At 33.6% G+C, this 13601-nt stretch overlaps 1 protein-coding gene across 1 annotated transcript in view; it reads left to right on the top strand.

The window, feature by feature from the left end:
• CLCA2 (chloride channel accessory 2) overlaps positions 1–13601 on the top strand; it is a 31617-nt gene that overhangs the window by 665 nt on the left and 17351 nt on the right. The window contains 7 exon segments of the mRNA XM_015595076.1: positions 458–595; positions 5416–5426; positions 8126–8171; positions 8173–8193; positions 8195–8284; positions 10275–10462; positions 10464–10500. Of these exon segments, the coding sequence (XP_015450562.1) occupies positions 458–595; positions 5416–5426; positions 8126–8171; positions 8173–8193; positions 8195–8284; positions 10275–10462; positions 10464–10500 (531 nt within the window).

Raw genomic sequence — 13601 nt, forward strand, 5'->3', positions numbered from 1 at the left:
GTGCCAAAGAAAAATTCTTTCTTTTCACCTGAATGTTCTGTAAAGTAATTGATTATTTTCACCTTATAGAAAAGGAGAATCATAGTTCCATTACTTAAAAGCCTTCTTTCGGTAATGCTTTAGTGAAATTAGTACCATCATAAGGTGTGGTCTTGAACATGCCTACAGATGTGCCATGGAAAGGATTTGTTTGGTAAAGCTTAAAAGACTTTCACAAAGTTGGGAAAATTATGTAGGCAAGCCCAGACACATAATGTGTCCTAATATATCTTCCAGATAACCATTGGAAGTTTATTTTGCTCCTAATTTTTCTCAAAGTCTAATGCTGTCTCTAAAAGAAATGGTTCATTCAAAATATTTGCATTATTTTTTTATTACTATTTTATTGAAGTATAACCAGAAAAATCATTAAAGATTTACAAGTGATAAAATAGGGTTTTCTATTATTTGGTTATAGGAAATGATAACTGAAGCTTCTTTTTACCTGTTTAATGCTACCAAGAGAAGAGTGTTTTTCAGAAATATAAAAATTTTAACACTTGCCACATGGAAAGCTAATAATTAGAGCAAAGTAAAACAAGAATCATATGAAAAAGTAAGAAGTCAGAATTTCATTAAAGCAGCTTAAATCAAGGGAAAAGAACAAACAAGATTTACTGTGTTCAATCTTTAAAAGTGAGAACTAAGCAAAACAAACCATTGATATTAATATACTAATGATATTATTGGGAAGATTGTTATTCACAAAATATATGAAAATATAATAAATGAGTATAAATTATGAAGTAAAAATAAGCAAAATGTCATTGCCCAGTTAGCCTCTCCGAAGAACTCTTTTCCTTTGTAACTTACAAAATCCTTCCTGAAATTTTTGGTTAAGGACCAAAAACTGGTTTTATCTACTGAGTATGAGCTGTAAAGAAAATAATCACAATTATGACTATCTTCATTTCCCATCCTGTCAGGCACAGTAAACATGCATGTCCGGACAGAAACATAAGCCTTCCACACTTATAAAAATATGGCTGTCTTCTCTTGCCAGAGTATAAATTAGTAGAATTTCACATTATGCCCAGTCCAGGACACTATTTCTGAGGAGTATGTTGATCAGAAGGAAGGCAGTGAGTGGGGAGGAATGGAGTGGCTACCTTTTCTTTTCCATGCAAAAGACAACCTTCAAAGGATTCTCATAAGCTGTAGATCAAGTTAAACATTCATGATACTCTCTGGCGCATACTGATATGCCTGCTATATACAAATGTTAAATAATTTTGGCAAATAACTGTTTCAAGCTACACTGAACAAGAGCCTCAGCAGCTACCAGTAGGAGCAGAAATAGAGGCATTGAGAACATAGCTCAGGGCTTCAGTAATGGGGTGGCTCAAGATCTGTAACTACAGCTCAAATAGAAGGACTGGGACATGGGGTACAATTTCTCTTTTTCTTATTTGTGTCATTGGTATGAAATTTCCTAAGCCTGTTTTAATTCTTAGCTCTCCTTTGAAGTTACTCTCTCAGTAATGGAATGATATAGTAATCCAACAGGCGCCCCAGTAACCTGGAGAGTTTGCAGAGACTCTTAAAAGCATTTGATTTATGACCAGATGATAGCATTTGACAATGCTTCAGTATGGAGATGGGAGAGATAGAGGAACTGGGATAAACTGAGAAGAGAGCTACTGTTTTTTAAGCTTCAACTAAGTGCCAGGCATTCTACATGTATTTTTTAATTCCCTCACACACTAAAATTAGTTGCTGTTATCACAAATTGGGAAATCGAGGCTCAAATAAAGTTAAGAATTTTGTCCCAAGTCAAACAGCTAGTAAATTACAGAGCTGCAATTTAAATCCATGTCTATTTGGTGCCCAAAACCGTGTTCTCTGCACTAAGCTTCGTTGTCTCTAGCTATCTATATAGATTTTGTTAACCAATTTGGCCATCCGAGGAATGAAGAAGTATTAGAGATAACCAACCTCAAAACCAGGTAGTACTCCTGATCCTAATGAAGAACTTGATAAGTAAAGCAAAAATGAGAATATGACTGAACAGAAAGATTAAAGGAAAGAATAGTTATTGAAGGCTGTTCATATATCTGATGGATACCAACTTCTTTAACTTCATAATGCCAATTAAACAAACACGTAGTGAATAATCTTTATGTACAGATGCTATGCTAGGCACTGCAGAGGACTCAAGGACAAGCATGGTGATTCCTGACCCTGTGAACCTATAGTCTAATGTAGGTAGGAAGTGGGAGTGGAAGGGTGGGGGTGGGGAAGAAGTGTTCAGAAGAGTAGGTAAGAGGTGCATTACTATGGTCTCTGAGGTAGAATGTAACAGCCTAAGTATCCCGTCCCATGCAGAGCACTATTTCCCTTTTGCTTCAGGACAAATTTCCAGAAAAAAATTAGGTTTTGTCCATATGAAGACTATGTAAGCCCTTGGCTTGAATTTCTATCTTTCTAAAAATAAATGTTAATTACTATAAAAGTAATTCATGTTTGTTGCAAAAAAAGTCAAGCAATACCGAATTATGAAAAATAAAAGAAATATCTTCCTCTATTCAGCGGCGCGCGCGCGCGCACACACACTCACACACACACACACATATTACATACATAGTACATATAGCGATAATTACATATATACATGTATATATATTTACAGGATCATATTAGGTCTATTGTTCCAAAATCAGCTTAAAAGAAAACTTAAATACTTAACTTCTAAGAGCAAGTCCTGAGACAATGTAATATCTTTCTGCCTAAAAATAAAAGAAACAATGTTGTATATAAAATTATGTTCTATAGATGGTTGTTTGAATGAATATTTAGTTTGGACTTAAAATATTGTTTTAGCAATACTAATTGAATGGTCAAGGTACAAGATAAAATATAACTTCAATAGAATGATTGTTTTGCTGATCTATTGGTTATGGGAATAAAAGATAAGGCTATGAGAAACACATCCTATTGTTTTGCACTGATGAAATAACCATCGGAAAGTTGTTCACAAAAGGCTGTAATATTTTACAATACAGTTCTCAAGGATGTGTAAATGCTCTTAAAATTTATTCAAATATTTTTATTATATTTTATCCTGTTTTATAATGTCAGATTTTTATATTGTTGACATTTGGGAAAAATTTTGTTCTGACTAAATTTTATTATATAAAACTTTAAAGTTTTATATAACCATTCTGACAGATATGAAGTGATATCTCATTATGGCTTTGATTTGCATTTCTCTGCTTATTAGTATGTTGAGCATCTCTTTAGTGCCTGTTGGCCATCTGTATGTTTGAGGAAATGTTTATTCAGATCCTCTGCACAGTATTTAATTAGATTGTTTTTGTTATGCAGTTGTATGAGTTTTTAATATTTTTTTGATATTAACCACTTATTGAATACATGATTTGCAAATATATTATCCCATTCAGTAGGTTGCCTTTTGTTTAGTTGATGGTTTTCTTCTCTATACAGAAACTTTTCTGTTTGATATAGTTCCATTTGTTTATTTTTGCTTTTGTTGCCCTTGCCTTTGGAGTCAGATCCAAAAAGAAAATAACAAAAACAAACAAACAAAAAAAACACTGCTAAGACCAATAGCAAGGAGCTTACCACCTGTTTTTGTCTAGTTTTATAATTTCAGGGATTACATTCAAGTCTTTAACCCATTTTGAGTTCATTTTTTATGTGGTATAAGATAATGGTTCAGTTTAATTCTTTTGCAGGTAGCTATCCAGTTTCCCAGCATCATTATTGAAAAGACTGTCCTTTCTCTATTGTATATTCTTGCCTCCTTTGTCATATATTAATTGATCATATATGTGTGGATTACTTTCTGGGCTCTCTATTCTGTTCCATTGATCTATGTGTCTGTTTTTACAGCAATACCATACCGTTTTGATTATTATAGCTTTTAAGTGTAGTTAGATATTAGAAAGCATACTTCAGGCTTTGTTCTTTTTTCTCAAGACTGTTTTGGCTATTCAGAGTCTTCAGTTATTTCATGTAAATTTTAGAATTGTTTGTTCTAGTTCTGTGAAAAATGCTGCTGGATTTTTGATAGGGATTGCATTGAATCTGTAGATTACTTTGAATAGTATAGACATTATAACAATATTGATTCTTACAAACTGTGAGCACAAAATAGCTTTCCATTTATTTGTATCTTTTTAAATTTCTTTCATCAGTGTCCTATAGTTTTCAGTATACAGGTCTTTAACCTGTTTGGCTAATTTATTCCTAGGCATGTTATTCTTTTTGATGCTAATGTAAATGGAATTGTTTTCTTAATTTCTCTTTCTGATAGTTCATTGTTAGTGTGTAGAAATGCAACCAATTTTTGTAGAGTAATTTCATATCCTGCAGCTTTACTGAATTCATTTATTAGTGCTAACAATTTTATTTTTGGTAAAGACTTCACAGTTTTCTATATAAAGTGTCATGTCATTTACAAATAGTGATAATTTTACTTCTTCATTTCCTATTTGGATGACTTATTTTTCTTGCCTAAGTGCTCTGGTGAGGACTTCTTCCAATACTATATTGAATAAAATGGTGACACTGAGCATCTTTGTCTTGTTTCTGATCTTAGAGGAAAAACTTTAAAATTTTCACCACTGAGTATGATATTAGCTGTGCAAGCTTCTTGTATATGGCCTTTATTATGTTAAGGTATGTTTCCTCTATACCCATTTAATTGAGAGTTTTTGTCATAAATGGATGTTGAATTTTGTCAATGCTTTTTTTTTTTTTTTTGCATTTATTCTGATGATCATATGATTTTTATCTTCATGTTGTTATTGTGATATATAACATTGATTTATGGATGTTGAACCATCTTTGCATCCCTGGAATAAATCCCACTTGATCATGGTGCATGGTCCTTTAAATATATTGTTAAATTTGGTTTGCTAATATTTTGTTAAGAATTTTTGGATCTATGTTCATCAGGAATAATGGACTGTAATTTCTTTTTGTTTTATTTTGTTTTGTTTTGTTTTTGAATATGCAGTGTCCTTATCTGGTTTTGTTATCAGGGTAATGCTAGCCTCATAAAATGAATTTGGAAGCATTTTCTCCTTTTCAATTTTTTTGGAAGAGTTTGAGAAGGATCGGTATTAAATCTTTGAATGTTTGGTTAAGCTGTCTGGTCCTAGATTTTTCCTTTGTTCAGAGGGTTTTGCTTACTGATTCAATATCCTTTTAGTAAATGTTCTATTCAGATTTTCTATTTCTTCATGATTCAGTCTTGGAAGATTGTATGTTTCTAGAAATTTATCCATTTTTTTCTAGGTTGCCTAGTTTGTTGGAGTACAGTTGTTCATAATAGTCTCTTTCGATCCTTTGTATTTCTATGATATTCCTCGTAACTTCTCTTACATTTCTTATTTTATTTTTTTTGGTAAGTTTAGCTCAAGGTTTGTTAATTTCATTTATCTCTTTCAAGATGTTTCATTAATATTTCCTTTTTTTAGTTTTTATTTATTTATTTCCAGCTGATCTTTAATATTCTCTTCTTTCTACTAACTTTGGGCTTTGTTTGTTCTTTTTCTAGTTCTTTTAAGTGTAAGATTAGAAAGTTTGTATGAGATTTTTCTTGTTTCTTGAAGTAGGTTTGTATTGATGTGAACTTCCCTCTTAGAAACACTTTTGCTGCATCCCAGAGATTATTATATGTTATATTCCTGTTTCCATTCTCCTCTGGGTATTTTTTTCATTTCTTTTTTGAGTTTTTCAGTAATACAGTGGTTCTTCAGTAGCATGTTGTTTAATTTCCATATGTTTGTGTTTTTTACAATTTTCTTTTGTAATGGATTCCTAGATTTATACAGCATTGTGTTTGAAAAAGATGCTTGATATGATTTCAATATTCTTGAATTTATTAAGACTTGTTTTGTGGCTTAACATGACCTATCATGGAGAATGTTCCATGTGGACTTGAAGAAGAATGTGTATGATGCTTCTTTTGAATAGAATGTTCTGTTTATATCTATTAAGTTCATCTGATCTAAGTGCCCTTTAAGATTGATGTTTCCTTATTGATTTTCTGTCTGGGTATCCATCCATTGATGTAAATGGAGTGTTAAAGTCTCTCCTATTATTTCACACTGGCAATTTCTCCCTTTAGATATGTTAGTATTTTCTTTATATATTTTGGTGCTCCTATGTTGGGTGTATATATATTTACAAATGTTGCATCTTCTTGCTGGATTGACCTCTTTATCATTATGTAATGCCCTTCTTTGTCTTTTATTACAATCTTTGTTTTACAGTCTTTTTGTCATGTACGAGTATAGCTACCTCAGCTTTCTTTTGGTTTCCATTTGCATGAAACATCTTTTGCCATCCCTTCATTTTCAGTCTGTGTGTCTCCTTATATCTCAAGTGAGTTTCTTATAGGCAGCATATAAGTAGGTCTTGTTTATTTATACATTCATCCACCCAATGTCTTTTGACTGGAGAATTTAGTCTATTTACATTTAAATAATTATTGATTGATATGTACTTACTGCCACTTTGTTAATTTTTTTACAGGCTGTTTTGTGGTTTCTCTGTTCATTTTTTCTTCTTATGTTCTCTTCTCTGTGTTTTGATGACTTTATTTGGTATTATACTTACATTCCTTTCTCATTATCTTTTGTGTATCTACTATAGGTTTTTGGTGTTTGTGTGTGGTTACCATTAGGCCCTCATAGAACAGCATATATCTATAAAACAGTCTATTTTAAATTGGTAGTAAGTTAAGTTTGAATGCATTCTAAAACTACATTTTTACGCTTTTCACCATGTTTTATGTTTTCGATGTCACATTTTACAACTTTTTATTTTATGTATCCCTTAATTATTGTAGTTTTATTTTTACTATTTTTTCCTTTTAACTGCACAATAGCTTTATAAGTGATTAATCAACTATACATGCACTTTCACCAGTGATATTTTTACTTTTGTATATTTTCTTTTTATTAATTAGTGCCATTTATTTTCAGCTTAAAGAAATCCCTTTAACATTTCTTGTAAGGCTGAATTAGTGAATTACTTACAAGAAAAAAGCAGGCATGCTTGGATAACACAGACTGAGGAATAGGAAAGGTTTCTTTGCTTATTTGGTGTCTTAGTCCATTTGAGCTGCTCTAACAGAATACCATAGACTGGGTTGCTTATAAACAGCAGAAATTTCTCAGTGCTGGAGGCTGGAAGTCCAAGATGAAGGCACTGTCAGATTCAGTGTCTGGCGAGGGCCCATCTCCTGGTACATAAACAGTCATCTTCTCACTGTGTCCTCACCTGACAGAAAGAAGAAAGGAGATCTCTGGAGTCTCTTTTATAAGGTCACTAATCACATTATGAGGGCTCCACTCTCATGATCTAATCACCTCCCAAAGGCCCCCAACTCCTAATACCATCATTTTGGGAATTAAGATTTCAACATAGGCATTTAGGGGGGACATAAACATTCACTACATTATACTTAAATGTGATTCTTTCCTTTTCTCCAAATCCTGAAATTATAGGCCTATTGAAGCTAAACAGAAGGCTGTCTCTCTGTCTATCTGTCTAGTCATTTCTCATGTATACAGGCAGATCTGTAAATCTACTGAATAGCTCCCAAGAATTAGTGGGTCAAAGGGTACCCTCAGCTGTAATTTTGGTAGCTATTGACTGATTCCTCTCCTAAAGGTTATATTGTTTTTCACTCCCATTGACAGCATTTGAGATTATTTATTTAGAAAGGAATTATTTTAAATATCATCATTATATATTCATTCTCTACTTCCTCTAATGTTCAAGGGCAATGTGCTCAGAGATTCAGGATACTGCCAGTCATGCTCTTCCTTGGACCTCCAAAAGTTCATGTTGATTTCTTGGTAACTTTTACGTCAACTCTGTTTAGTTGTTAAAGCCCTTGGCAATACAGAACTCCTCATCAAGGTCAAATTCTTTAAAATAAAGTGGAGTACATTTCTAAATTGATGAACAATCTTAACAGAGTTCTTTAAAAAATGTTTTATGTGTGTCTAACAAGCTACGATCTTTGCAACTAATTATTATATGAGCTAGTGAAGAAAAAAAACACAAGTATATCTAAAATAGACTCAATTTTTCTTTCTATTTTTAGGTGGTCATCTGATATCACAAGCATGTTTGTGTGTAAAAAAAAGCCTTTGCCTCCAAGAAAATTGTATTTATTAGTAAGCTTTTCCAAGGATGCATATTTATATATAATAGCATCCAAAATGCAATTGCATCAATAATGTTCATGCAAAGTTTATCTTCTGTAAGTATTGCCTTGGAATGATAAACTACTACAAGATTTCATCTCTTCCCAAGATAGACTGATATGTTTTAAGTATTTAAACAGAAAGATAAGATTCGTTATGTTTTAGAGTTTGGGGGACGTTGGAGTTCATCTAGTTTTTATTTTACAGATTAAAAAAAAAGAAAACTGAGGACCCGAAGATGATCACTTAAAATAGATTCTTTTAGAAAAGGGATTATTTGCTTTCCAGGGATTATTTAACAAGGGGAGCCCTATAGATCTCAAAATAAATTGTTGTGTTCTTGTATCCTTTCATAAGAAAATATACTGGGTTAATGAGAGTGATACAGCACATGATGATATTTCTCTCATTTGAGAGTAATCCATTCTTATTTTAATTTCACTTTTTAATTCTTTTTCTCTTGTTTGCATAGTCTAGAACTTGAAAAGTCAGGTGCTACCAAGGGAAGTCAAGTAACCCTTAGCTTTGCTGGTTTAGAAACTCAACCTTGTTAGCATCCACACTAATTAACAAGAGACTATAAATACAGAACAAAAAGAATACTGTGTCATAAGCATCCAATACTTGCGTCCTCAGGCCAGTTCATTTTTTCTCTGAAGAACAGCCAAATTGTCACCAGAAGCCTGCTCTGAGAGCATGGGATCAGAAAGACGGGACTTTTAGGTGATGCAGAGGTTTAGCGGCATAAGCCTTCATGACTAGATATATCTATCTATCTCTACAAAAACCTAAAGGCCAAGTCTGTGAGCCACCTCTTCTCCACAGAGCTTGGAGCACTGTGAGCACATGCCTCTGTGAAGTTTTCTGCTTCCAGGGTTGACCAATGCCTCTTGGATTGACACATTCTTTCTTTAGATAATTTTTCTTCAGTCTAGTTTTAGTCAAGGGTAGGAGTCATTTTGTAACTTTGAAGCAATTTTTCATATATCTAGACCTGATTCATTATGTTTTAAATTTATAGCTTTAATGTCTGAAGTCAATCTAATTCCATGTATTTCATTCACATTGTTTGTAAGTAGGTGCTGTCTTTGTGACCCTTTGAAAGACCTGCTCATTAAATCCAGTCGGTTAAGCTTTACAATTCCTCAACCACAGTCATGAAACATTGAGAAAGGAATTAAAAACAAATAACAAAAACAAAAAAAAACAGGTTCTACTCCTGCGCTCCCATCCTACTAAGCAATTATTAACTCCCCTTAATCAATTATTAACCTTTTGAAGCTTCAGCTTCCTCTTCTACGAAATTAGAGATGAGACTAAGGGACTCTTCTAGCTCTAAGAACCCATGTTTCCATTAGCAGGAAGCATCTCCCTCTATATATATATGTTTTGTAGGAACATAGCCACTGTAAATAGATGGTAACACATTACTTCACAATGCAAAGTATACCTTTAAAAGGGGTGTTGACATAGGTTTAGTTTTATTAAATCAGTTATATCTACATTTCCAAATGGAGAGAAAGATCAGGAAGTAGATTTAAGTTGGTTTTCTCCTTATCCTGTTCTTAGAGAGATCAATATTTGAACTAGATCAATATATGTTGACTGATTAATAAAGGTGCAGTGGTCATTAAATATGATTTCAAGAAATAGGCTGACCAAAATAACATCTCTTGGGGTATTTTCTTTAACAAAATATCATGCTAAGGAAAATTGAAGATCGTTTTGTGGGTCTTTTTTGTGTTTGTTTCTATGTTTGTTTTTAAGACTAAGATTATATAGAGTCTGCTCTCTGTTATCCAAGTGAAAATAAGCTTTAATAGAGCTTAATCTCATGACCATAAGGTGCCAGTGTTGAAGTAAAGAGTGCCAAAGATTAGGTGTAAATTTGATGTCATTCTTGAAGTAAAGAAAGACATTGTTGTGCCACTGCTTTCCCATGTTTCAGCTCACTTTTCCTTTTACCTTTAGTTGCTTGAGAATGAGAAGTATGTCTAGTATGAAGGGAGAGCCTTTATTATCAAGTAGGCTTTGTTCTTTTTCTAGGTGGTTGAATTCTGTAATGCAAGCACCCACAACCAAGAAGCTTCAAACCTACAGAACTAAATGTGCAGACTCAGAAGTATATGGAATGTGATCTCAGACTCTGCTGACTTCAATAACAGCTTTCCCATAAATAGGGCTGACCTTCCACCTTCTCCCACATTCTCCCTTATACAGGCTGGCAAAAAAGTGGTGTTTAGTGCTGGATGTGCCCAGCAAGATGGCAGAGGTAACATTTTGAATCAAAATGGTTTTAAAATACTCATCATTTTTTTTCTATAAGTTTTCAATTCTTTTTACTTTCAGAGGGTAAGAGCAAAGGAAGGGGAGGCCAAAGGTTTGGAATAGCCATGGACATCGTTTTTTCTTGGAGATAGAAGGAAGAAATTCAGAGTATGCCTCAGAAATTGAGATAATGCAGATAAACGAAATCTACAGATAATTTCTAATCTTCTCTTTTGTTACCAATCACAACATTTTCCAACAAACAAGTTTTTTTACAAAATTCAAACATGTAACAAAAGGCTTTTACCTGGCCACATTCTACTCACTGGTAAAGATCTCTGGTCAAAGTAAGAAACTATGAATTTGCAGCAAGTGTGCATATCCAGTATGTGTATATTTCTCATATTATTGCAGGCAGAAAATCATATCCCATTTAGTAATCTAGCAGCCTTCCAGAAACCCACCCTCAAAAACTCCAGAACTCTCAGATAATGGTTAAAGGCTTAGTCTATGAGCTCAGACAGATATGCTTTACATTCTGGCTCATTCACTTACTGTCTTGTATAATCAAGAGCAAAATAACCTCTCTGAAACTTAGTTTTCTCATCTGTAAAATAGAGAAAATAATGCCTACCTTCAGTGTTGTGGCAGAACCAGATCATACTGGCTCGTGAGAGTCAACTGTTAAATTTTTAGGAAATTTGCAAGCCAGTTGTTAAACATGGCCATTATACCATATAGACTTATAACTAAATAAAATATATTAAAACAAATGTAAAAATCTTCAAAAATTATTTCCTAATTATTTTTCTACTATTTTTTATTATCTATGCCTGGAATCAATAAATTACAGCCATGGGCCAAGTTTGGCCCCCTACCTGTTTTGGCATAGCTTACAAGCTAAGGATGGGTTTACTTTTTAAATGGTTTAGAAAAAAATAAAATAATACTTAATTACACTTGAAAATTATATAAAATTCAAATTTCAATGTCCATAATAAAGTTTTATTAGATACTCATATTATTACATATTATTTATGGCCACTTTAGTACTAGTATAGCGGAGTTAGTAGTTGCAACAGAGAACATATTGCCCACCAAACCTAAGATATTTACTATCTAGCCCTTTACTGAAAATGTCTGCTGGTCCCTGATCTATGCTCTTGAGGTTATTCCTGGTCCATTGTGTCTGTATGGGTCTGCATCTCTCTCCAACTGAATTTACATCACATTGACAGTTTGAAACCTGACTCAGTGGGAGTATTTACGCCACAGAAATTGTTAACTGCAACAAATCAAAGTATTTCTCTCTCTCTCTCTCTCTCTCTCTCTCTCTCTCTCTCTCTCTCACACACACACACACACACACACACACACACACACACACACACACACACCAGAAGCCAGTATTTAAACATTTACTAGTATACCACTATGTATTTCATAAGGTTGTTGAAGGGAAAAAATGAGATAATGAATATCAAGTTTCGGGTTCATAAGTGGTAGCTATTTTATTATAGTATTTGTCATAAAAGACAGTTTATTCTTTTGCATTCTTTGGATCAGTAGTCTTGGAAATTTTGCTATTTTTAGTTTATCTCTAAAATATTAAAATACATTCAGCTTTTGGGTAATTTTGTAATCTTGCCTACTTGCAGTTAACTATGGTATAATCTTCTCAAATATGGTCTCAGGGTAATTTATGTTAGCTATCTGCCTCAATTGAGCAAGAACAGATTGAGTGAAAGGGAAAGATAGTTGTACTTGAGTGAAGACCTGAAAGAAGCAGAAGAGAAATAAGCCTAAAGTCACAAACTCATGGCAAAGTAAACTTCCCTCCCTTTTCCTGACAATACGTCATTGAGCCATCATGGCAATTCATTTATTTATCAGGTACCCATACTGTGCTGGCTTAGGGGATACAGAAATGACAGAATAGAGTCTCTGCTTTGAAATGTTCACAGTCTAATAAAGGAGACATAACACTCATGTGCAAATAAATACAATACAGTATATTGAAGTCCAACAGAGGTGTGGGGCCGCATCTAGTGCTATAGAAGAAAGGGTGAACTTGGACTTGAATCTTGAAGGATAAGAACATACTTGCTAGGTTGGGTGAAATGAGGAAAGTAAAGGGAAGATATTCCAGGGTAGGGAAGAGTATGTGCAGTGACTGAGAGGCAAAATTAGAAGGATTTGTTTAGGGAAAGTGCATCAACTGGCATGGTTCTAACTAACATTGGGTGGCTGTAAGGAAGTGATAGATAAAATGGAGAGATGGTATGAATTTGAGAGAAATTGAAGACATTGAATTGCTAGGACCTGTTCAGGAATATGGAGGCTGGTAACAGAGGAGTAATGAAAGAGTTCCAGGTTTCTGGCTTAACTAGGTGGGAATAAAGGCCATGATTGAGAATAATGACTTGATGACGGTTGATAGCAACTACTTACTAAGTGCTTACTATGTTTCCATTTTGTAGATAGAAAACTGAAGCTAAAAAAGATAAGTAGTTCTAATTAGCAAAACTTGAAGGCAAGACTGAAAGTCCTTGTTTTATCCACTCTACCAACTTACTTCTCAAATATGTAAGAGAAATAATATTTGGGAAAGAAGGCAATGAATTCAAAGCGTAGAGAGTTTAGGATACCTGTGGGACATTAAACTGGTGATACTCCCTAAGCAGTGCAAAATACAAAATATTAAGGGAGATATCTGGGTTGTAGATAGAGACTACAGATATCACTGGACTGGTGGTAGCTCAGCTTGTTGTCCACTGCCTTCAAAACAAGCAACCCTAGTGAATTAATCAGTAGCATCACTTGCCCAAACTTGGTCACTCATATTACTTTATATGTGGTTAATACTTCAAGGTCTAACTGTACTGTCATACACATATCTCAATTGATCCTCACAGCAATTCTACTTTAATAAGTAAAAATGATATTATGGCCCCACTTACAGATAAAGTGCCCAGCCTAAGATGACCATTATAACAGAGGATAGTGCCAAGATAGATACTTCTGACTGCTACTCTCTACCATAAGGGTTTTTGCAGTTTTCTCTACCCAGACTAAATTTTAAAAGAAGCAGCTACAAATATAATC

The sequence above is a fragment of the Pteropus alecto genome, unplaced genomic scaffold (genome assembly GCF_000325575.1).
Source record: "Pteropus alecto unplaced genomic scaffold, ASM32557v1 scaffold25, whole genome shotgun sequence".
NCBI lineage: Eukaryota > Metazoa > Chordata > Mammalia > Chiroptera > Pteropodidae > Pteropus > Pteropus alecto.